At 40.2% G+C, this 26,907-nt stretch overlaps 1 protein-coding gene across 1 annotated transcript in view; it reads left to right on the plus strand.

Annotated features, from left to right (window-relative positions):
* bcas3 (BCAS3 microtubule associated cell migration factor) overlaps window positions 1–25,414 on the plus strand; it is a 479,890-nt gene extending 454,476 nt beyond the window's left edge. The window contains exon 24 of the mRNA XM_030744094.1: window positions 23,876–25,414. Within this exon, the coding sequence (XP_030599954.1) occupies window positions 23,876–24,024 (149 nt within the window). The 3' untranslated portion in view covers window positions 24,025–25,414. The remainder of the gene's footprint in view (window positions 1–23,875) is intronic.
* The last annotated feature ends 1,493 nt before the right edge of the window (window positions 25,415–26,907 follow it).

Consider the following 26,907-nt stretch of genomic DNA (forward strand, 5'->3'; position numbering starts at 1 on the left):
TCCTTCTTTTCCTATCAATCAGCCCAGACGTCTGCTGGCTTCAGTACTAAGCATACATAAATAACCATACAGCAACACACACCAACAAGAGCAACATGCATGCAAGCTTTGCACATAACCTGGTGTGGCTTCTAGTACCATCATGCTGGCTGACTGACTTTTATGTATAAGAGATATCATAGAGGTATATTTGGTCCAACTTTGTATGCTGGTAATGTGAATATTCTCATCTGAAGTAGCCAGTGGGGCTGAGTAAAATGTGCATTTTTGTACAAATGCTACTTTTTTGAAAAATAAAAATGTGCTTTTCCACAAAGCCCTTTAAAAGAAGCCAAGATTGTCATGTTTTGTTTGTACATGAGCAACTGTGTCAGTCAAAACACCAGAAAAATTCAGATGTGGCTCATGACTGCCCAGAGTAAGAAAACAAGGCTCTGATCAGCTTTTGCTGCAAGAGATATTTCAGGCAGTACCAAAAAATTTACACACAAACTTTAGTTTCACAAATTACTTGTGAGATTGGGGTACATCAGTGATATAAATTCATGTGAAAAAGAAAGTAAATATCTTTTAATTCTAAGGTTTTATAGACAGGCAACCTGAGTTGAACAACAACACATATTACACCATGTCATTAGTTAAAATGAAGGTAAAATGGACGTTGACTGGGTCATACCTTCATTCGTTCCTTTTCCAGACATTCTGTTGTAGATTTGTTGGTGTGCTTGGGATCACTGTTCTGTTGCATGACACAATTTCAGCCAATCATTAGCTGTCAGATTAATGGCCTCACATTTAACTCTAGAATACTTACATATACAGAGGAGTCCATGATCTGTTCAACGACTGCAAGTTGCCCAGTTCCTGTGGCTGCAAAACAAGCCCAAATTATCACGCTTCCGCCACTGTGCTTGACAGTTGGAATGAGGCGTTTGTGCTGATATGCTGTGTTTGAATTTTGGCAAATTTGGTGCTGTGCATTATGGCCAGACATATCCACTTTGGGTCTGTTCAAAGGACATTGTTCCAAAAGTCTTGTGGTTTGTTCAGATCCAACTTGGCAACCCTAAGCTGGGCTGCCATGTTCTTTTCAGAGAGAACAGGCCTTCTCGTGGCAACCATTCCAAACAAGCCATGCTTTTAAGTCTTTTTATAATTGCACTGTAATGAACTTTAACAACTAGCATACTAACTGAACCCTGTAGAGTCTGAGATGTAGTTCTTGGGTTTTTTGCAATTCATCTTGGGGGCAAATTTGCTGGGATGTCTACTCCTGGTAAAACTGCCAGCTCTCTTGTGAATAATCTTTCTCAAATTAAAATCAAATACACTTCAAATTATTTGGAAATGGCCTTATAATTCTTCAGAGACTGATTTGAAGCAACAGTTGCTTCTCTAAGCTCATTGCTGAGGTCTTCCTTCCTTGGCAGAGTGTTAAGACATAGCTGAACACGCCAGACCTGCAAACTGCAACATCTGCTGATTTTAGTGTCGTGACACTGGTGCAAGTTGGTTTTTTATAGTGTGGTGGGTCATAGTTTTCTGAAATATCTATCTTGAACTTACAAATCTTGTGAATTCTTTTAAGCTGCTGTCAGCTTCATGATGTAATGAATGGTGAGCTAGAGTGCTAGACATTTGATTTTACACTGAGTTTGCTTGTGTGACTGTTACACATCTTTCCCCACACAATTCAGTTCAAATCAATTTTATTTGTATAGCACCAAATCACAACAAACAGTCGCCTCAAGGTGCTTTATATTGTAAGGTAAAGACTCTACAATAATTACACAGAAAACCCAACATCACATGACCCCCTATGAGCAAGTACTTGGAGACAGTGGGAAGGAAAAACTCCCTTTTAACAGGAAGAAACCTCCAGCAGAACCAGGGAGGGGCAGTCATCTGCCACGGCCTGATGGGGCTGAGAGGAGAGAGACAGGACAAAAGACATGCTGTGGAAGAGAGACAGAGATTAATAATAACTAATGATTAAATGCAGAGTGGGGTATAAACAGAGTAAAAAGAGGTGAATAAGAAGAAACACTCAGTGCATCATGGGAATCCCCCAGCAGCCTAGGTCTAACTAAGGGATGGTTCAGGGTCACCTGCCAGCAGTTTTAAGCCTAATAATAAAAATTTATAACACAGTTGCCTGGAGGCAACTGTTTGTTGTGATTTGGTGCTATATGAATAAAATTGAATCGAATTGAACTTTTACAGTAGTCAACACACTTGCTGATGATCAATTGATCATGCATATTTAAAAATCAGTATCTGGTTGCTATGGCTATGGTAGCAGTAAGGGTGTATTTAATTTTTTACATATAGTGCATTTTGGTTTAGTATGTCACATTGTTTTTCATCTGTGGTTATATGTAAATAATTGTAAGACCTACCAAGGACCAGATGGTTTGGATTTTTTTTTTTATTGTGTCCTCATATGTAAAACCTTAGAAATGAAAGATGGTATGATATGACTGTACTATCAGTTTCTTTTCATATCTTGAGAGTGCCCTTAACAAAATACATTGTATTTGTCAGACTCAGAAGCATCAGCCTTTTCATTATTAGCTGTAGTTTGGAAGAGACTCCTGCAGGTGAAATGGAGACAGCAGGCAACTTGTTTCTCTGGAGTCACTTTAAGTGCTGTTTACTTTGACATGCTGCTCTGCTGTTTGGGCAGTTACAGAAACTTTGTGTGGAACTGTCCTCCAACCACTCATGGTTTTCACATGGGCTGATTAGAATCTTGTAAGCAGTCATGCAGTTGTGCTTTTTAGGAAGTGTCTTGAAGTCTTTTGAGGGACAGACATTTCATCCTTGAACAATCGAATGGCATGAGCAACAAACATTAAAAAAAAGTTAAGTTTTTACAGTATCACATGATTTTATGGCTTTGGGGTCGGTTGTATCATTACAAATTACTAAGGATAAATCATATCTGGAACCAATGTTTCAATATTATACTACCATAAGAATTATACCAGTTTGTTTTTTTAAATGATCTGATTGCAACTGTAACTTAAGGAGACAGAGTTTACCCTTATTATCTGTCACAGCTGAAGACCCATCAATATGTATACAGTTTAAAAAAAAAAAAAACAAGCTAGAAATAGCAATAAAAGTTTCTCCAGAACAAACACAACTCTAAAGCACTTACACAGTTTCCTACATTTTCAGTGTGTCAGATGGAAACAAATCTTCCAAAATACATCGCGTCTTTGGTCATTTTGATGCTGGTGACTGAGAGGGCTGCCTGACACCTCACTCTGAAATCTCCCATATGTGTCACACAGGTTTTTTCCTTTAATCAGTCATCCGTATGCATATGAGGATGAGGAGGATTTGGTTTATATGAACTGGGCTTCAACTCCGTCATAAGCTCACTGACTAGCTGTGGTCTGACAACAACTGGTCGACGTGATTGTGCAGCACAGGACATCAGCGAGAAGCACTGGCCAGCAGAAGTCCAGGAAAAGACATCGACAGCTGAATGTGTCTGCTTTTGGTTTCCTCAAACGAGTTGAACGTAATAGTTTAGGTTTTCAACATGCCAGTCTGATTTGTCATGAACTTGAAGTCTTTCTCAATCTGTCCAGAGAGTTGGCTGAATAAATAATGAATCAGACATGCCTACTCAAAATGTTGCTCCAACCATCTATAGTGAAGTCTTTCTCGGTCTAACATTTCAGTTGACTGAAATATGGTCAGTGTTTAGTTACCAGCTTTCTCAACGTTTTACTCTAAAGACAGTGTAATGTATATGGTACATAACATAACTGTGAATACAGTGTCAATAGCCAGCCTAATGTGGAGAATGAAGTACATACGCAATGGACCACACACACACCATTTGGATACTTGACTAACTCAGAACTATTAGTTAATCATTTTGTGACATGCCCAGAGGGCCAAGTTGTCCCTTCACTTTAACCAAAGAGAGAGAAGAAAGAGAGAGAGAGAGCAAGTGAGTGCACTCTCTCTCCCTGAAAGCTACTCAGCCCTGCCGTGACAGACAGAAAGAACAAACGCAGGGAGGAAGAGAGGGGGGAAAAAAGATGTCAGGGACCAAGTGAAAGAACAGAGAAGGGAATGTGAGGCTGGCTAAGGCCAAAGAGTACAGTGCTGAGAGAAGAGACGGAGAGTGTGAAAGCAGAGTGTGGTCATTATAGCTGCCCCTCAGCACTACACCCACCTCTCCTCCAAACCTCCCTCTCTCTCTCTCTCTCTCTCTCTCTCTCTCTCTCTCTCTCTCTCTCTCTCTCTCTCTCTCTCTCTCTTTCCACATTGCCAGGCAAAAGTTTGAGCATAATGTGTAGCGACACGGTGAGACGATGAAGAATAATTCCTGTATTCAGAGCTACCACTGCCTGCCCCTCCTCCTCTTCACCCTCCTCATCCTCTCTCTGAACTCTACTGACAAGTCAGGCCTGGATATCATTGTATCATTTATCCCAGCCTCGTTTCTGCCACTCTGCCTTGTTTGCCCAGAGGGAAGTGTGAAAAGAGTGTGTGTTAAAGAGTGTGTGCCTACATGTGTGAGGGCCTCAGAGTGTGAATGTAATTGTGTGTATATATGTGTCTGTGTGTGTCAGTGTCACTCTGCACTTGTGTGTATGTTGTGTGCGGACTGCAAATGGGCTTTTGTGGAGTTTTTGGGAGACTGCACTTAACAGCTCGCTCTGGGGAGATACACACACACACACACACACACACACAGACACACACAGGACTGTGAGGGTTCACAGAAAAAGAGGGCGAGGGAGAACAGAGTGAGTGAGAGAATTAGGGCGAGAAAGAGGAAGATGGTAAGAGTGGTGGGAAGCGCTTTTTAAAGCCCTGCTCCTGTGTCTGTTTTGGGTTGGTCAGACAACAAGAGGACTGGGGAAACACTATGCAGAGAATCAGAAATGGACTCGTGGCTAAAGGCGATCCACTTCGCCCAATCTGCTTCACCACCGTTGGCGGCGGCAGCAGCACGCAGCAAAATACTTGTTGTCACAGCAGCGTCTGTCGCTCTGCTGACTTGAGCAATGAACTCGCCGTGATCCGTGACCCATCACTCAAACTGCATCCAGGCCATTTTCTCCAAACTGTCACTCCAGCTGATACTAGTGACTGCTCGCATGATACTTCAGTGGTTTGGAGTGTGGCGTGAAGATACAAAACATTGACTAAGGTTATTGTACTTTGTACACCAGCAACATACTGGACTACATTGTATTATTAAGTCATTTTATAAAGAAAGTGACAATTTTGCTCACTAATATGATACTGATCAGTGTTCTTTTTCATGCAAAGAAGAAGAGAAATATATATATATATATATATATATACAGTACAGTTAATTGTAATGTGGCAATATGTGCTTCAGACAGAAGGTTGTGTCTTTGTAGCACATGCATTCAGCGCACATGTATATGCATGTTCTGCTGGGATACTGTCACACTTATTTTCATGTCTACATGCTGCATATAACACGCACTCAATCTCTCCTCACATGAGCCTCCATATAGGTATGTATTTGTGTGTTTATGAATAAAATATGGTGCCATGAATAAGTGATAGGATACATAATGGAGAAGCAGCTAAGCTAAGTCAAACAAGGGTGGCTTCTTACAGCACTGGAATTTCCTGTCAACAAAATATCCATCTGTGGACACGACTGTTTGCATAAATGTGGAGAGAACAGAGGGAAAAATGGTCAGTAGAAAAGTCCAAAAATGACAAAATCATTTTCCAGAACAGGAAAGGTTTTTGCCAAAATTTGCTTTTTAACTCCTATAATCATGGCTGTTTTTGAGTGCAGTTTTCAAGCTGAAATTTGGTGAGGGAGATCCATTTATAAGGTATGCTGTTAGAAAATCATAGAAAGCAAGCAATAAACTTACTCGTACTTTTAAAAAAAGGGGGGACTTACAGTACACGAGTAACTGATTGCATTTACATTTGTACAGTAGTTACATATTATTTAGTGATTGATATGAGATGGATAAAGAAAGCAACCAGTAGATTGCACTGAGAACATTTCAAGAGAAAAGAATAACTAGCTAATAACATCAGCAAAGGTGGAGACAGAACATGCAGGGCTTGAATTCACTCTTTGCCTCCCGTTCTACTTTTAGAACCTCTAGAAACTGCAAGTAACCCTGCAGACTGAGAGTGAAGTGTTCTATTCAGTTCTGGATTTTACATGGAGCCAATGAAGAGAAACTAATATAAGGGGAAATATTTCTGGTCCCTTTCTGTATTCTCATCAACTTGAAGACTTTCCGAGGAGCTTTTATAATGACCTGGCAATAAGAAGTTACAATAGTCTAGCCTAGAAGAACCAAATGCAGGAACTGGTTTTTCAGCATCATATTGAGAGAGGAAGGTTTTGATTTTAGAATTACTGCACCGATGAATGAAAGCAGTCTTGCATATTTGTTCAATGTATGCATTGAAGGACATATCCTGGTCAAAAATTATTTAAAGATTCCTCATAATAGCCTCAATTTTTCCTGAATTTCAGGTCATGCAGACCTTTATGTCTTTAACACATACACTATATTGCCAAAAGTATTTGCTCGTGTGCCTTCACACGCATATGAACTTGAGTGACATCCCATTCTTAATCCATACTGTTTAATATGATTCTGCCCACCCTTTGCAGCTATATCAGCTTCAGCTCTTTGGGGAAGGCTTTCCACAGTGTTTATGGGAATTTTTGACAATTCTTTCAGAAGCATGTTTGCGAGGTCAGACGCTGATGGTGGCTGGCTTGCAGTCACCACTCTAATTCATCCCAAAGGATGAGGTCTAACACAGGTTGAGGTCAGGACTCTGTGCAGGCCAGTCAAGTTCTTTTGCAACAAGCTCGCTCATCCATGTCTTCATGGATCTTACTTACCATGTTGGAACAGGAAGGGGCCATCCCCAAACTGTTCCCAGGAGTTGGGAGCATGAAATTGTCCCAAATGTCTTGGTATGCTGAAGCATTAAGAGTTCCTCTCACTGGAACTAAGGGGCCGAGCCCAACTCCTGAAAAACAAAGCCACACCATAATCCCCCCCCCCCCCCCCCCCCCCCCCTCCACCAAACTTTACACTTGGCACAATGCAGTCAGACAAGTAATGTTCTCCTAATTTTAATGTGAGGAAGACTGCTTTTTTTTTTTTTTTTTACATAAATAGATTGGATTTTATCCGATAAATACATTGCAAAGCAGTGCAGAACATTTTCTTTAATACCAAAGTGTATTGTAGTCTCCACAGTGGAATCTGATTAGTGGTTGTAAACGCTGCACTGAGGTCTAGCAGGATAAGCACAGAGATGAGTCCACTGTCAGAAAAAGAAGAAAACAAACTTTCCCAGCCAAAATCTACCTGGATCCATTGGGGTACACCACATTTTATACCTTTACACCGATCTTTAAAAAAATAATTTGCTATGTATATAAAGATGATTTAACAAATATTAATCTGAAATGCTTGACACATAAAACATCCAGCACTTTATGAGGCACTAACCCCACTGATTCCCAACATTATTCCATTCTTCTAAGTGCATTAATGGCTTTGTAATGCAAGGAAATTACCTCCTTACTGACACTGACTTTGTGAAACAGGATGAGACAGCTTCTACACATTAGCACCTTTTACGGACTTCCACCCCTCAGAGGCTTTTGAAAACACCCATTTCTCCATGAGAGGAGGGCAGCATTGACCTACTGAAACACAGCCACAGAATAAAAATAATGCAGTGATATCATGTTTAGTTTATACTAATGCAGACAGCTAGACAGCTTCTGTGTTTTGAGGATCTGTGCAGCCACTTGTCCTGGATGAAAGCACAACCATGATTATGCCACATTTAAAAAAAAAATTGAGCTTATGTATGAAAAGCGTCTGATTCATGCTGATGCTATAGAGATAATGTTATCTCTCTCTTCTTCTCAATGCCACTTAAATGCAAACAGAAGCAATACAAGGATGTCTATTTAAGTAATTGGGAAATGAGCCAAAATGATCCCAATGATGAGTGCAATAATCTTCTGTTACAAACTGACAGTAATTTGAGAGGAAAATTGCACAAGATGGATAGCTCTTCCTTTATCCAGTGGTTCAGTGGTCAAGCCTGTAAATGGTAGGTGTTTTTTTTTTTTTCTTCATATAGGTTATAAAATTTTACAACCATGCTTGATTCATCCTGATTACAGGGAATACTTTTTGAAATTCTCACTGGAATAACAGAAATTACTGTGTTGCTTTCAAACACCGTCAAATACCAGAACCGTGTCCATCGAGTAAATGGCTGTCTGAGGTATCGTTCTCCCTCTGACATTTTTGCATTCCTCACACGATGGAAATGTTTCTCATGCCAGTCTCCTTTTGGTTGTCACTGGCCTAATGACTCTATAACTTTTACTTTTATTTCATAATAGTAAGCTAAAGAAAACAAATGTTTATTGCCATTGTAAACATACAGCGCAAGCTTTGTTATAAGGGTGTGTATTGCACTTTAACTTTTTTCCCACAATTTGGATGGTGCTCTCTTCATCCTAAGTGCGTTTGTGACCTCACTGTGATAAGATTGAAATATTATTTTTTTTCTGTCAACCTGTCTTTTGTATTAGTGAAGTTGGATATTTAAAGTAAAGAATCATGTGCTACACTGATTAACTTACATATTTAAAATATGTCGTGCAATTTATTTAGGTGATGTAGAAGACTCAAAAAAAAACGTGTATTAAAAATGATATATGTGGTGTTAATAAGAAGAAAGTAGTCCAAGTCCATGTTTTATCTTAAAATTTAATGATCATATGCAATTTACAGGATTTTAAAAACTTGAATGGGGCAGCACCAATGTTATATCCTTGCTGGTTCATGCCATTATCTTACTAATCTTACTAAATCTAATAAACCTTACCAAAAAAAAATCATTTGTATATTTTTGTTGTCCTGGGTGTGAATACTATCCCATAATGTCACCCGCTCTTTTGTACAATTATTTTTATTTCAACACTTAAAAATCATATGAAATCATTCCCACTCACTGGGTGAGTGTGTCCAAACATTTCACTGATACTGTATATCCACAGCAAAGTACACCTTTGTTCTTGAGTTCACGCCTGAATACTCAGTCGCGGAGTTGATGTCTGTAAAGATGAATTAGTATATTACACATCAGAATTGGTTGTGAAATATTGAATGCACTGCTTACAGCATGTAATTTTTATGCATGTCTGATTTGTGAGTGTGCGCATCCTAGCAGGTTGCACACTTTTGCTGCTGTTTCACAATGCAGCTCTTCCATCCTCTGCTGCCTTGACCTAAGTGTTCATGTTCAAAGGAAGCAGAAATACCTTACATAAATTAGATAAAGGAAACCATAACAACTGACCTTTATCTTTATTAAAGCTCATGGGTGACAGATTTAAATACGGCATGTCACGTGCAATGGAAGCCCCTCTTTGTATCCAGCTTCTCTTCCACTAGCAGCCATTCAATGACCTATGCACCTTTATACAGGCCAGCTGAACTGTCAGCCTGTTGACCCTGTGCTGACTGCTTAGGTAACTGTTTGTGTGTCTGTGTATGCACAGTATGTGTATATTTGTCTCTCAGGACTAACCTGTACAGAAGTACTGGTAGTACACTGCTGTTATGCCTAATGGAACCTTGTTCTTCTTCTTACTGGCTGTGTAGCAAACATGAGTTTGCTTTCATTTGCTGCTCTTTTGGTTTCACACTTGTTCAGAAAGGCGTTCCAGAGACCTGTGTGTTTGTCTGTGTGTGTGGGTTTGCATGTGTGAGTTCGCATAAAGGTGTGTTAGATGACAGTGGTTCCATTTAGACAGAAACAGGATATTGTTAACACACAAAACAGAAAACAGATTCAGTGAGCTTACCGTTGAGATTGATGCAGAGATGAAACAGAGGGCCTGCTGGTTTGAGCATGTGATGATTAGGGGAAGAAATATAATTTTTATTTATCTTTTAATGGCATTTATAGTTTATTCATTTTTTTCAGTTTTCAGTTTGTTTGGGGTTTTTGGTGTCCTGGAGGCTCTCCACCCAGATACTGACCAGGGCATCACTGAGCTCATGGATAGTCTGAGGTGCAACCTGGTGCTGCCAGATGGACCAATATACAGTATAATGTCCCATAGGTGTTCTATCGTTCAGGCAATAGTATCAGTTCCTTCATCCTCCAGGAACTGCCTGCATACTCTCACCACATGAAGCCGGGCAAAACTGAATTGAATTGTCGTGCACCAGCAGGAATCCAGAACCCGCTGCACCAGCGTGGGGTCTGATAACGACAAAGGATTTCATCCTGATATCTAATAGCAGCCTGGGTGCTGTTGCCTAGGCTGTAGAGGTCTGTGCATCCTCCATGGAAATGCCTGCCCACACCATCGCTGACCCACCACCAATCCGGTCATGCTGAACGATGTAGTCCATAACATTCTCCACAACTTCTACAAACCCTTTCATGTCTGTCACATGTTCTTAGAGTGAACCTGCTCTCATTTGTGAAAAGGACAGGGCGCCAGTACTGGGAATGCCAATTGGGCAGTGGGCAAGTGGGCAGTGAGCACAGGGCCCACTAGAGAATGTCAGGCCCTCTGGCAGTGCTCATCCTGTTTCTCCTTGCACAAAGGAGCTGACACCAGTCCTGGATGGGTTAAGGACCTTCTATGGCCCTGTTCGGCTCTCCTGGAATCTCCTCTATGCTCTTGAGACTGTGCTGAGAGACACAGCAAACCTTCTGGCAATGGCACGTATTGCAACCTCTTTAGGGTCCAGGTATGGCCTCGTGCTTCCAGCAGTGACACTGACCCTAGCCAAATGCAAAACTAATGAAAAAACAATCAGAAAAGATGAGGAGGGGAAACATGTCAGTGGCCTCCACTTGTAAAACCATTGCTGTTTTGGGGGGGCTGTCTCATTGTTGCCCCTCTAGTGCACCTGTTGATAATCTCATTAACACCATAGCAGCTGAAGCTGATTAACCTCCTCTGGACTTAACTGTCCAGATCACTATCCCAGAAGTTTAATTGACTTGATGCTATACTCTAATTAAAAACACAGGACACTGTTCGGTACACCTGTTCAGCTGATCAATAACACAATCTAACACATCTAATCAGTTAATCACATGGCAACAAGCCAGTGTATTTACGCATGTAGACATGGTCAACATGCCCTGACCAGATCAATATCCCAGAAGTTTAATTGATTCTGATTAAAAAGTGTTCCTTTTAATTTTTTTTTTTTTGAGCAGTATATATTGAAAATGGTGAAGATACAGGCTTGGATTAAGTTGATTATAAAATGTGATGGTATTCCAAGAGTGAAGAGAAGTACTGTATCATTCATATCAGCAAATATCCAAACACATCATGTGTTTGCATTTGAGCGAAAAACCTAGCAATCACAGTCATTATTACTCTAGCTCATTGTGAGCAAAGGATAAAGGAATATGGTGTGTTCTAATGCTGCAAGTTCATAGAGAAACTAAATCCCCTTGGAAGGATGGAACAAATCACTGCTGGACCTTATGGTAAAATACTGTTATTCAGCTCTTAACAATCAGCATTGTTTCCTCTTAATTGTCTCCATAGCTGTCAGGGTGCCTGGGTCATGGACCCACGATTGTTGTGTTTCGGGATGTTTGGGGGGTTCTCCCACTTTGTGTGATTTGGATTGCCTTTTCCACCTTGTTTCCTCAGTTTTGTCATTGTCATGCTCCCATGTGTAGGTCTGTTAAGTCACCTCCTGTTTTACTTTGGTAGCCCTTTGGTAGCTTTGTATTCAGTTTTGCTTCCCCTTGTCTCGTTAGTGTGTTTTGCTCACCTGCTCTCCCCGGCTGTTTCCACTTTCCTCATTACCTCTTGTGTATTTATTATTGTCTGTGTCCTCCTCCTGTTCTCTGTAGTGTTTTCCCTCGTGTTGTGTGAAGTACTTGCAGAAAGTGTTTGCTATTTGTTGGCTGATGCCCTGCCGGCCATTTTTGTTGTGTTTGTTTATTTGTGGAAAACTCCAGTAATAAAAGCTACATTTATGAGTTTGATCTTGCTACTGAATCGTGCATCAGGCTCCAATTTCTGCCTGTCACACAGCGGTGTCCTGACAACAGTTGTTTTTTTTAATCATAATACGGTCATTATTATGAAACAAACATCCCCTAAAATTTACAAAATTTGAATCCTGACTTTTCCTTTCTCTCAATCTAAGCACATTTTATTTGTTCAAACAAAGATTTTAAAAACCATGACATAAAATGTATATTTCCAACAACTGTTTTTAGCGTTTTTGGCTGTATAGGCCATTGAGTCTGAGCATGCTTTTATGTCATTTCTAGAGGGCATAGATAACTATTTGTTTTTTGGTAGTTTAATTTGGAGGACTTGTGGGTGGTACTTGAATAGATTGAAGTAGGCTTAACTTTATGGAATATTTATGGTTGTAAAACTGAAAACTCTTTTGGAGCACATCTTAAATACTTTAATTTACTTCTATATACACAATAAGTATGTTATTGGTTCCAAATTGAAACAGGAGTTATAGCAGCTAATAAATGTCTCAAAAACAAATGTAATAATAATATACTTATAATAATATACAAGAAAAGACATAATACAATACAAGTAACAAAAAATAAGAATCAAGAATAAATATAGATCTTAGAATAGAAATTGTCTTGCCCTCTGACAGCTGGGATAGGCTCGAGCCCCACTGCAACTCTGAATTGGTCCACCAACACACATGTAGACGCACACACACGCACACAGTGCCCAGCTTTATCTGTCTCTTATCTCGGCATGCTCAGATATGTGATGTGATGATTAGCGACAGCCTCTTGACGATGTACTGTCTGTCAGTTTTCTCAGTGGGCACCAACACCAGTTACTTCTTTTGGCTGAGACCAGCCCTCCTGTCCAAAACAACTGACAGAGGTCTCTCAACAAGCTTGTCAAAGGACATCAAACCATATGTATGCAAGTATGTCTATGTGTTCAAATTGGGATATTTCAGTGGGCTACAGAGTGATCTGTTCCTCACCATAGGCAGTTTGCTCATGAAGTGCTTACACAAGTAGAACTCTTGGAATGTGCTTACTGTCAATGTAGGTACTGTTACTTTAAAATGCCTATGTGAGCCTCAGGCACTTTTTGATATGCACAGAAATGAGAATTTCTGCAAATGCCATCCTGTACTAGACAGATAAGTGACGCAACTCTTCTGGAGGAATGAACACTACTTTTTTCCAAAATATATTTCCTTAGTTGATGTTCTCTTGATGGTTGCATAAGGGTCTCATAATCTCTTAACACTTTCTCCATGTGTCCCAGAGTTCTACAGTTGGAATATAGCATAACTGTTATACTCAATAGACCTTGACTTATAATAGAGGGTTGCCCATTTGGGGTGGCTGCAGCTCAGGAGGTAGAACAGACCATCTACTAATTAGAAGGTTGGAGGTTTGATCCTTGGCTGCTCCATCTGCATGCCAAAGTATCCTTGTATAAGATACTGAACCCCAAGTTGCTGTCCAATGTCTTCACTGGAGTGTGAATGTTAGATAGAAAGCACTTAGCCATAGATTTTTTTAAAAAGTGCTTGTATGAATGGGTGAATGAGGCATGTTGTATAAAGAGCTTTGAGTGCTTAAGTAGAGTAGAAAAGCACTATGTAAGAACCAGTCCATTTACCTTTCAGTGAGCAATGTGACCATTATGGAAGCATTTGATTTGGTTATATTTATGGAGTCATTTATTCCTGGTTTTCCCATTAAGCTTCATAATTATATTCTGTGCAAGGTATATCCATGATTATGTACACCAGTGGGCCACTCACAGATAAACCAAACAGCAGTCAGTTCTCAAAGTCATTTTAGGTGCGGATAGGTGTATAAAGCCTAAGCAAGATTGACAAGGGCCAATGTGTCATGGTCAAACAAACAACAAAGTATGTGGCATGCTCCAGATGAAGATTGGGGAGTACCTATTGACACTGGTCCAGGAAGGGGCACACCATTAACTTGCAATAGGTTAATGGAGGATGTGCTGGAGCAAATCTGATCCATGAGAGCTCCAGCTTACAAGGATCTGCAGTTAATTTGGTGGTTTATCTTGGTGCCATTTACAGCAGGGCGCCTTCAGAGTTCTTGGCGTCTTACTGAGCTGCAGCTGGAGTGGAACAGGTCAGCAACATATTTAGTTATTTATTGCTCAAGGAAACCAGGTGTGCATAGAAGTGCAGGAAACACCATGCATCAAATTTGTTGCTTCATAGAGAGATGTTCGTATTAAATTTAGTGAATAAGAGTTTCATAATCAAAGAGTCAATGGCCTGTGGAAAAAATAAAGAAAAGTAAAATAAAAAAAAATATTGTAGCATGTCATAATTTTCCTCAAGCCGTGTATATCATTGATTTCAGAAAATATAAATCTGTAGTTTAATTCCTTGCAACTAGTTGTGTACTGAACATACTACTGCTATGTTACTCATTTGAGAGACCAGTCTGGGTCTGTTTGCTGTGTTTTGGTCAATGTCTAAGTGCAGTAGTCAGCCTATAAAAGCAGTTCCATACAGTGTCCAGTGGTGTGGCGGCTGTCGGTCTGCTCTGGGTAAGTAGCTAGTCAAAGCCTGGGTCACCACTAGGTTTTCATTAGAGGCCTAATTCAAAGCGGCCCACGTAGAGTGTCAGGAGTGTCCCTGCCTGTTGTTGGCACTCCTTATAACACATCCTAATGAGCAGCTGCTGGGAAAGTTGTGGTTAGCTGCATATATGAAGCTGCTGAGGCTTAGAATATAGGATCAGAGAAGACGAAGAGAAAGTCTCTGCTCAAAGGCCTGAATTAGCCCCATGAATCACTTTCTTTTTCATTTGCTCCTTAATCAGACTACCTGTTGACTATCATGATTCATGGGACTAGCTGCTGGCTGTGGTTAACCCTGTGGAGTTCAAGCACGCGGCCGTCATGCGTTCTCAGTGGACAAATGTGTTTTAAGCATCTCTTTGCCTCTATAATTAGTCAGGAGAGATGTAGGTGTATGAATTCAGGCCTGCAGCATTAACCTTTTTTAATGCAGTGCATTTAGTGAAAACCTTTCCTGTAAACTGGTCAATATAAATAAAAAGAAATTCGATGAGCTCGATCCAGCATCTAAACTTCCAGCATGTGGCTTCAGTTGCACATGCTGTCTCTCCTAATATACTGCATGTGGCATGTGTGTCTCCAGCCGCATTAATGTGTGCTGTACTTTACACGGGAACGTGTGCTAAGCTGGGTTTTTCACAGTGCATCAGGATGATCTCCGGTAGATGTTAATGAGCTTTCCCACTAATGTGGTTTCCGTCGTCCAACTGGACGGCTTTCTAAGGATCGTGCACAGCAAGGATTCATACAGTGATGCAAAAATGTTTTTATATGTGGAACATCTGTAACTTTTTATTATTAGTTTGTTTGTTTTTTTAACATATATGTCAGTGCTATACGTGAAGGACATGGGTTTATGGTTCTGAATATTTTGCCTCCTATAGCCTTTTCCAAAGACTTTGCATCATTCAAGTCATTCAATTTTGATCTTAATTTTCAGAAAACTACAGAATAGCATTTCTCTTGTGTTTATCCTCACATTTTGTTGTAGTTGAGAAAAATTGGAAATCATTTTCTTGATATTAAAGTATTGCTCTGGAATAAAATATCAGTCATACAGTAATGGTCAGTGGGATGCGTAGCACGATCGCCAACACAACTAAAAACTGTTCCCATGACTAGAAATGCTGTGGAGTTATGCTCACCACACAACCTGTTCATGGAATAGGAGGCAAATCAGGGAAAAAGTGGCACCTGACATTATAACCTAAGTGCTACTAAAACAAGTATCAAATCTAAAACAACATATGCAATAAATTCTAGGTACTTAACAATTTCTAGATCCACATGGTAGTAGTATTTATCGATCTAGAAATAATAAATTACCATATGCAAAATCATTAGCCAGGATTTTAATGCCACACACCCATGTACCCACCTCTACTTGGTCAGCAGCACCCAGGGCCCACGCCTATCCCTGCAGGCAGTGTGTGCTGTGATATTGTATGTTCATGAATGTGTGAGGCACAAAATTCATATTAAAAGGCAGAATTAGCCTCTATTAGTTTGCTGGTGCTGGCCATAAACTGCATAAAAAAGATGAAGCCACTGTGACCTCACCTCTTTCTGGAATCCACATCTTGAAACTTCAATTTTAGCATTTCTGTTGCTGTCTGGTTTATTATTTTTTTCTTTGTTTTGGACCCACAAGTTTGAATGAGGGCATGTGTGCTAAGGTAACAGACCAAGCTGCATCAGACAAACATATCTGCTAATTAGTGCTAAGTAACAGACTAATAAAAAACTAGAATTTCACTCTACAAAACTGAAACACAGAAGTAGACTGCAGCCAACAGCAGTGCCTGTTCCTGAGGGCATTGGGTCATATTCCAGCCTCTACACTCCGCTATTGGGTCAAGTGCAGCTCCGTGTAAGGTCACACTCATAAACAACTCAGGTTGTTTTATTTATGGGCAGGCTAGACAATAGCTAGGCTTGGGATACCGTTGCCTTTCTCTGATGGAAACAGGCTCTTCCAGTAAGAATTGACTGAAACGGCGGTATTAAGAACATCAGTTTTTGGAATATACATCTATCCCATTTGAATTTCTTGCAGATATTTACAGCAACAATTCTAAAATGCTTGTAAATTAAATTGATGCTTCTAAAATAAACAAAATTAATTCATATTTGTAAATAAAAAACATTTTCATTTGCATTTTCTGTTTTGGAGTTGGGATTGTATATACACACCAGTTACTTTGTCATGTACACCAAATATCCAACCAGCCAACACATTTTTAGTTCAGTGCATTTTTGCTGGTAGACATGACCTGCTGAAGTTCAAACTGAGCATCAGAATGGGGAAGAAAGTTGATTTAAGTGACCTTGAATGTGGTGTGGTTGTTGGTGCCAGTCAGGCTGGTCTGGGTACTTCAGAAACTGATGATCTTCTGGGATTTTCCCACATAAACATCTCTAGAGTTTGCAGAGAATTGTCTGAAAAAGAGAAACTATCCTGTAAGCAGTGGTTCCCTGGGAGAAAATGCCTTGTAGATGCCAGAGGTCAGAGGAGAAGGGCCAGACTGCGTTGAGCAAGGCAGTAGTAACTCAAATAACCAGTTGGTACAACCAAAATATGCAGAAGAGCATCTCTGAATACACAACACATTGAACCTTGAAGCAGATGGGTACTGCAGCAGAAGATCCCACTGGGTGCCACTCCTGTGAGCTAAGAACAGGAAATTGAGGCTACAATTCCCATGGACTCACTAAATTGGACAATAGAAGATTGGAAAAATATGTTACCTGGTCTGATGGGTCTTGAATGTAATCATGTGGTAGTGTCAGAATATGCATAAAAAACAAACACACAATAAAAGCATAGACCCATCTTGCTTCATTGTTGTTGACCATATCTGTCTTTTATGACTACAATGTGCCCATCTTCTGATATCTGCTTCCATCGGGATAACGCACAGTGTCACGAAGCTTAAATCCTCTCAAACAGGTATTTTGAACATGACAATGAGTTCACATTACTCAAATGGCCTCTACAGTCACCATATCCCAGTTCAATAGAGCACCTTTGGGATATGGTGGACAGGGAGCTTGGCATCATGAATGTGCAACTGACAAATCTGCAGCAACTTTGTGATGCTATCATGTCAATATTGACCAAAATCTCTGGCAAATGTTTCCATTAGCTTGTTGAATTTATGCCACAGAGAACCATTAACACAATTCAGGAGACAAAGGGGGGGGTCCGACCCAGTACTAGCAAGGTGTACCTAATAAAGTGTCTAGTGAGCGTATATACCTTGTAATTTGCTTTTTGTTCGTTAAGAACATGAATTTTCTCCGTAACAATGATGCATGTAAATCAATTTTCACATAGGTTTCACATAAGTTAGCATATGCACATGTATATAAGTGTGTGTACGTGACACTGTTGGGGGGTTGGAATGTGACGTGAGAGCACTAATCAGAGGCAGCTGTGGCTAATGGTGAGATTAAAGTTAAAACACAAAAACAATCAGCTAGGATAAGTATACTATGGCTATGGGTTACTACCATCCCAGCCTCCCAGGGGGAAAGAGAGATGGATGGATGAGACTCTACCCAGCCTGGCTGGCACAGAGCCTCTGATTAAAAGCTCCTTTGTATTCTCTTTGATCCCCTCCTCTCAGTGGTGTGTCTCATCTCACCATAACAGGCACATGACACACACTGACACACCGCCAGTCGGGGCCTCGGGAAGTGCTCTGTACATGCAGTTGTGTTTGTCTGTATTCTTATGTACTATGAGGGTGAAATGTTCTCACTAAGACAGAAGACAAGTTAGTTGGTCATGTTAGTGGACTTGAATACTGTAAATCCACACTTGGATGTGGGCTTGGGGACAAGGTGATAATTGTAATTAGTAAAGTTACAGATTCATCAAAATTTCTTGACATTGAAGAATTTAAGTAACTCCATTATCACAAAGTCCATATTCAAGATTTTTCTGTCACTTTAGCCGTTTTCTGACAGTCTCTCCCAGCAAATGGTGTTTAATTTTCATGGCGATAAATCAGCTGCTTTCACATAATCCTGTCTTATCAGTAATTACATTGTACTCAAACATGTCTGACAGGGAAAGTAGCAGGAGTGGTCAGATGATGAGACAGGTTTTAAACCTCCAGATTAGACTTATTTCAAAGAGAACACAAAAGTGAACAATAAAATAAAGGTGACCTACTGTACTTAATGTATTTTTAAAAAGCATATTATCCCAAACGGTAGAGGTGATGGACAACATTTAAATAATACCACTTAGATGGTAAGAAACTTGAAATCCCCATTAATGTGCAGAGGAAGTTTTAATTGTGAAAAGATTTGACGACTTTTCACAACCACTAAACGATTTGTGTACTGTGAGCGCAGATTTAGTCTGTGTGAATAAAAATGAAAGTGTGTATGCTGGAGTCTGCATGTGTTTGTGTGAGAGTATAAGAGGATTAAGCCTGTTCACAGCCAAGGGTGCAGGCTGGACCCTTTCTGACCATTCCCTCTGTATAGCTGTTGAGGTATTAACTTGCTGCTGTGTTGTTATGTGTCTGTTGGATTGTGGGAGGACAAATTTCCAAAAACAGCTCAATTTTCCTCCTTGTTCAGCACTTCCGAGAACCCCCACCCCTTCATTCATGCAGCTCTGGCATGAAAAAGCTCCCTATTATCTCCAGCTGTGACATATTCCTCTGTTTTACTGACAGCTTTTTCAAATCCGTGTCTTGCGTTAACATACATTTTCTTTTGAAGACTGGCCAGCGGTGTTGTCTTGATTCTCAGTAGCCATTTGTAGCAACAGAAGGCCTCCAAGCTTTAGCTTTAGCTTTTACACATGTTGAGACAAAGGACACATAATTTCCTGGTCAAGAACATTTTATTTTTGTGACCTGTAGTGGTTAAAATACTATTTTTGGAGCTGTCTTTTCCTCAAAATAGTCCATGCTGCATCCAGAGAATACCCTCTGCCTTGTGCTTCTTTTATAGATAAGCCACTATATAGCAACACAGAGCAGCCATTCTTTAAAAGCCCATATTAGTCAAACCCTATGCTAGTTTCCATGTCTTAACTGGCCTCACTCCAGAACAGCACTATCTACACATCACATCAGACGAAACTACCTTGTAAATAATCATATTACTTTACCTTGTGACTTCAGCCTCAGAGGAAAAGTTCCCCAACATTAGAGTGCCCAGGGATTGTGTTGGGGGCGTGAGAGGTTAAGACTTGTTGAATAGCTGGTGGGCGTCACACAATGAGGTGGATTAGGCAGCACTAGAAAGGGCCTTTACGGCTTTACTGTGGTGTTCAGCAGCTTACATCGCCTACAATAACACAGCAACATTGTAGATCCAGCTGGAGGTTGGCAAAAAGGCTAGTTGGGAAGGTAAGAGCCTAGAAGTATTGGTCAGTGGTGTAGGAAGAATGGAAGCTGTGATGGAAAAATAGCATTAACAGAGTTTTTTTTTTTTTTTTGGATTGACAGGAAGAATTAAGCTAAGGAATTGCTAATGATTAAAAAGAAGTAGAGTTCATGGGTCCTCTTGAAGGACCCCTGGCTGTCACCGTGATATGGAGATGAGAAGTTTCACCTAGAGCCATGACACCATTACAATTGAACCTTACTCTTACAAATAAACCCCAGCACTGTGGTGTATACTGAGATATTGTATGTTCATGAATGTGTCAGATAGGAAGTGTGTATTAAAAGGCAGAATTTACCTCTAAAGATCAATGTAGTCATCACATTGTCACCAGTTTCCTGGACTTTGCATCTTGAAATTTCAACTTATCATCATCTGCACTGTTGTGCTGATTTCTTTCTTTTTTTTCTTTTTTTTTTTTTGGACTCAAAAGTATTTCGATAAGAGGATGAAGTACTAATGTATCAGCAGCAAACTGCGTAAACCGCACAGAGCCAGCTTCAAGTGGTCATTACAGCAACTACATTTTTAACACTTTTATCCCCAGAGGTTGCCACTAGGTGTTATTATTGTTTTCATGTTTTATATTTTAACATTTATGGCTTTTTCCCACATCTTTTAAACATGTACACTGGCTACTAGCAAAGCAGTATTTATAGACATATATCATCATACATTATGTTTTCCCCAGATAGTAATTAACTCCTTGAATGAAGCACCGGTCGCATTATCTGAACCCAGAGCCATGTAAACCAGCAGTCCTCACCTCTGTTTGGAATTACTGCAGCATTTCTGCCCAATGTACTATGAGGGAATTAAAGAGGAAGGGGGTGGAGCGGGCCACAGTGTGGCAACATTGCGTGTTAGCTGAAATAATAACAGTTGCGGTTCGTATTAGGTTTCCTGAGCTAAAGTAAGAAGCTTCCACTTCCTGCATAGCCACCATGACAAAGACAGTGTCCACATTAGCTCCTGAACATCTGCAGGACACAAGGACACATTAAACACATGCTGTAGTTTTACTGTCAGCACAGAATGAATTTGAAGTGACTCTTAAGCAAATTAGGATTTCTGTTCGTCTCAAGGTCAATAATGTGTTCTGCAGCTAGTTTCTGAGAGAGCAGCTTAACATCACTTCAGGCAGCAGAAGGAATTCATAGCATGACATTCTGGCACAGTAAAAACTCAAGCAGTGGAAACAGTTTTATACAAATGCCAGAAAACATTGTAGATCACAGCAGATTACACCGATAAGCAGCTGCAGAACCTCTCAGTTTGAATTTTGATGTTGCATTTACCTTAATTTTCATTATTGGTTGAGGGTGCTGTGTGACCGACACAAAAATGACCACAATACTTGTCATACCTACCAGCACTCTGGATCGGACTGAAAGGTCTGGAAGCTAAAAGTGAAGTGAGGATGCTTACAAAACCAATGTCTGTAAAAGTTCTCTTTTCCCTTATAAATTAATTTCATGTGAATGCAGTAAACGGACCAGGGAACATTTCTGCAAGCTGCAAAGTACTTCAGAGAGCTATTAAATATGTGCCGGCACGGATTTCTCGTAGATTACTTAACACCATGGACTGGAGAGATCTGCTGTTGACAACATGTGATCATTTGTCCAGAGTTGTACATTCAAAATTTACATGAAAGTTAATGTTAATGAAAAAAGTGACTGAGCGGTCTTCAGGTATTGAGGGGTAATAAAATGCACATTGCTTATTTGTTATGAAAAAGGCAAGAATGTGAATGGAAGATGTTTGTGCTCGTTTTTATGAAAAGATTTCATGGTGATTTGTGAGAATAAGAAACGTTTACTGTTTTCTGCCAATAATGATGCATCTCAGGCCATGTTGTGGTGTAATGTAGAAGTAATGCAACAGTTATTGTTAACAAAGTCCTGTGTACAGGAATAAATATGCCATCATTCTTTTTTAAACATTAAGTACAGAGTAAAGCATAAAGCATGACTTTCTGTTGTTGGCAGGTTGTTGAGTCATCAAGTCCTTCTTTCTATTGCCAATATGTCATCTGATCTTATTTAAATAAGCTAGTTCAATCTTTTGCTCATACCAAGTATCAGTGTGTCCCTGAAAGTCTGTTGAGTTCAAATATGTGATCCTCTCTAGTCTACAACAGGAACAGACACCGTGTGCACTTCTCCTGTAAAGGCATGATCAAATCCTGCTCTCAATTTGTCGATGACAGCCACACTCTGTCAAAGATGCGCAACGCTGTGTGTTTTCAGGGCGTCGACCAATGTCAGCAGAGCAGCCAGGAAGCAACAGCAGATTAAACACAGCGAGACGCCTGATGGATGTCACCATACACTACATGCATCACAGTCTTAATACTGTGCTGCCATTTACGTGCACGCCATCCCGTCCGCATATCTATGGATATGGTTTACAGCATATAATAACAGTAATGAGTTCCTTATGGAGGGATCCCTTACCAAATCAGCTCGGTCCACAGTGAGGGATGCTGAGGGGCTGAGAGGGCTGTGGAGCCATGTGACATGTCAGAAATATGCCCTGTGTCACCCAGAGAAAATGCTGAGAGAGTTTAGTTGCGTCCCAGAATAACTGATGTCCACTCATACTGTGGGTTATTCCCACAGATGTGGATTTCATGTGTGCCTGACACAAAAGCAGGTTCATAGTGGTCTGATGAGTAATCGTGGTGGAGCGAGGGGAAACTCCTGGAATCTCTGGGTTGTCTAAAAATGCCTTTTCGTTTATACTGTCTATAAAAATGGAGGTAGTGAAGTAAAATATTTAGTGGTATGTACGTTTGACTGGCATGTGCTGTTACACTCACTTCTGCTTTACTGGTTAGGCTTGATCTTGTATGTTATTGTGTCTTGCTAAAATACTTTGAAACTAATTAATTGTCATATTATCACAAAGTACCTCCATCTGATCTAGATTACAAGAACCATTTTCATCTAGGAGAACACTATCAGTGCTTGCCCTCAAACGTTGGCAATAATCCCATTAAACACAAAAACTACGTGGAGGGCCAATTACAATAAATATAGGAGGTTAAAGTTAAATCATTCATCAGACAGTAGCTTGTGCACTGTGAAGGAAGCATTATAAAAGACTGATTGGTGTCGTTTAGCTTGTCCAATCATAAAAAGGCTCAAAAAAGATGTGTTTGAATTACAAGTGGGATTCATTCAATTCAATTCAGTTTTATTTCTATAGCACTAAATCACAACAGCAATCACCTCAAGATGCTTTATCCTGTAATTCAAAGACCCTACAACAATAGAGAGAAAATTAAAAAACAGTTATAATCTGATGTTTTCCTGTTGCTCTAACTGTTACTGCTGCATAGCAGCAATCCTAATCAGTGATTTCAGCATCAAAGACCGGTGGACAGCGACCTACAGACAGGGCATGGTGATTAAGAAACGCAGCATCATCAGTATTGTCACTTGGCACAAATGCACTTCCTCACTACCTGAGCAGCATCTCAACCCACAGTATACAGACAACACCTACAATCTCTTGTCACATCACATTTTTCAGTAAAAACTTTCAATAAATGCTGTCAGTAGATTGGACTAACTCACAGTTTTGAGGCCAGCTGGTATCGTCATGAGTGGAAAAAAGTGCTGTCTCAGTTCAGACCTCACCTAAACCGTAAGGAGAATAAGGAGGCAGACAGAGGTGCCATATGTAGGTCTGGTTGTTGATTAGCCAGGGATCTTGTTTGCTGTGTTTTATAATGGGTTGGCTGCAGCCTCTAACTCAGCATTCTCTCTCTCTCTCTCTGTCTCACTGTCCCTGCAGAGCTGCAGAGGGAGGGCAGCATTGAGACCCTCAGTAACAGCTCCGGTTCCACCAGCGGCAGCATCCCGCGCAACTTCGAGGGCTACCGCTCACCCCTGCCCACCAACGAGAGCCAGCCGCTCAGCCTCTTCCCCACAAACTTCCCCTAGGACCCCACCACCACGACCACCTCTCTTCTGGCGTCCATCCCACCTGACCACCTGCCTGCCACCGTCCTCCTCCTCCTCCTCCTCTGTCTGCCCATCCAGCATCACACTTGCACGCTGATGTGGTGTACTGATAACAAATCAAGAGATTTGTGTTTATGTGGTCAGCATGCTTTCTGTTTTCCTTGTCTCATACAGCTGCTCAGCACTCAGCTGCATCCACTATTAGTCTTTCATTTTTAAGGGTTGAATTTTCAAGATGCTGACAGCTGTGCAGACTTCCACTTAATTCAGATTTGACCATTTTAATTCTAAAATCATTCCAAAAAATGCAAATGATTTTTCTGTTTACCCTCAAACTGTGTTCATGTCTGGGTGGAAACACCTGGACTCATTTATTGCAGACTTTTGAAAACTCGTTACTTTAAAGGGTAGCAGCTGTTTTAAGCAGCTGCTTAGACATAAACTAAATAAAGAACAGATAAAATACAGTTTAATATTTTGATATAGCTGGTATCAGGGAGAAATGTCCATTAATTTCAATATTACATTTCTAATAGGAGGGTAACCCAGCTTGTTACGCTGTTGTGTCGAATCAGCGGCCAGTTCACACACGTTGTTGTTAAGCAGCCTCTCCTCTCTGCAGCTGATGGCTGCTGCTCCGTCAGCTGCCGTCATTCTCTGTGTGCTTCTGAAGTTTTATGGTGTGCCTATTGTCTGAACGAGCCATAAGAAAAAGGAGCGCCGACAGAGGGAAAAAAAGAAAATGTTTCTTCTCTAGTGACATACAGGAGCTCCTTCTTCCTCTGTCAGAGTGTGTTGCTGCTCTCGTGGCCTCCCGCTTAGTGTTTTTGATTAAATTTGCTCCTTTCATGCCTCTGATTTTCATGTAATCACATTTGACAAAGGATGCAGTAATGAGATGACACTATTACTGCTTTGCTGGAGTAATTTAGATGTTTACAGTGTAATCGAGATATGTTTCTGAAATCATTTAGATATATTCCCCACTCTGCCTTTCCAGATAGTAAATTTTAATTGAGCGCAGTAATGGAGGCTTGTGTACTCGTCACGCTGAATTTTGTACATTAACAACTTTTGACCAAAATCTCTTTCCTGCCTCGTTCAAGATCTTTAAAATCTGTATTTTCCTTTTTCTTTTTTTTTTGCCTGCAGAAATAAAGATTGAGTTTGTCTGATAGTTTGTCCTTACTAGAATATTTGAATAGCGAAAAAAATAAATGCACTAAGAAAATGTTCAAAATGTAGTTTGCAGTGCTACATGTGTGAGTGCTGTTGGACTGCCTGCATGTCAGATGTTCTGGCTCAGATACTGAATGGACAGTAAAAAAAAAAAAAAAGCATGATTATTATTCTTGTTGTTGGGTTTGTAACACACTGACTTCTTTCCCTGCATTCATGCAAGAAAAAAACAAAGTAGAAGAAATTAAACTGTCTTTTGTCTTCACTCTGATCGCTTCTAAATGTTCACATTTAACCACAGCAGTGACCATCAGCACATAGTACCACTGCTAATTAGTACCATATTTTTTAACAGGCAGTAAAGGGTGGTTAAAGTGACTTTTTATGGGCAACTTGTGCTCTTTGTTCTGGGAGAGACGAGAAGTGAGAGCGTATGTTTGTTTCTCTGTTAATCAGCAAAACTTTACATTATAAAAAAAAAACTAGCAAAAAAAGTAAAATGTTAGCTTGAAACTAAGTGAAATCAGATTAGCAGTCTGTGCTTTATGTGCTGTGTTTTAGCTCATCGGGTTGTTCATAAACTCCAAATCATAACATTATGAGCTCCATTGGAACCTCCCAAACTTGGAGAGAAAGGACTGCAGATACATAATCAGCAACAGTTCATCTATGTTCAAAATGAAAATGGATGCAGCGTGAGTTTGTCAAAAGAATGAATGCGTAAAAGTGACCCCTTGCAAAATGTGTTTGTTTAGGGTGATATGCAAAATTCCCCAATAACTAAATAATTTAGAACCTGGCAGGATGTGAAGAAGTTCAGCAGCAAGTACAGAAAAGATACTGCAGTTTGCACATGAAAGTCACTTTATTTCAACATGTTCTTGCAAACACTTTACATTATTAAATATATCCAGGGGTACAAATGATAATGCAAAGGAAAATCTCCATCACAAGAGTTACACACACACACACCAAGAAACCTAAAAGTGTCTGTTTGAAATTTGCACATTTAATTTCTCACAAACAGACACTGATGTGGCAGTAAATGGAGGGGAAATGTTGAATTACTAAACCTTTACCTTGAGCAGTAATGTGTGTTTGCGTTCATTCAGATGGACATGTGTCCTGTCACTGCGGATGACACAGTTTCCTCCCTCAAATGTAAACTGAAGTTTCTAGCCTCTGTTTCCAGACCTCCTGTTTGGTAATGTGCAGTGGGAGAACACTTGTGTCTGCAGAAAACTTGTGAATATTCAACAGGAGAACTGTGACAATATTAATGAATCAGGTCAGCAGCCTACAGTGGAATATGAGAAGAGTCTTCCTTTTATTAGGGCTGCAGGTTGTTGGTAAAATCAGTTAAAGGTGGCGTGAGCAGGGTCCAGCTCCAGTTTAGAAGCTCTACTGCACCGAACAATTTCCCAGCTCTCCTGCTGTCTTCATTTCTCAGAATCATGCAGCAGAAAGATCTCTGCATAATTCTGGTTTGTTCATTTGTTATATTTTAAGCCAAGCTCCAGCACTTAATATAACTGTGCTGATAATGGTCGAGCTTTCATTCCTAACACCACTATAGGACCAAAATCCTTTTCTTATTTTTCCTGCTCCTACCTGTGACAGGTGATGTTCAAAACGCCCTTGCTTACTCATCATGTTTCCATATGAATTTTTTTTTTTCCATTT

This window comes from Archocentrus centrarchus, chromosome 13 (assembly GCF_007364275.1).
Source record: "Archocentrus centrarchus isolate MPI-CPG fArcCen1 chromosome 13, fArcCen1, whole genome shotgun sequence".
In the NCBI taxonomy this organism is placed as follows: Eukaryota; Metazoa; Chordata; class Actinopteri; order Cichliformes; family Cichlidae; genus Archocentrus; species Archocentrus centrarchus.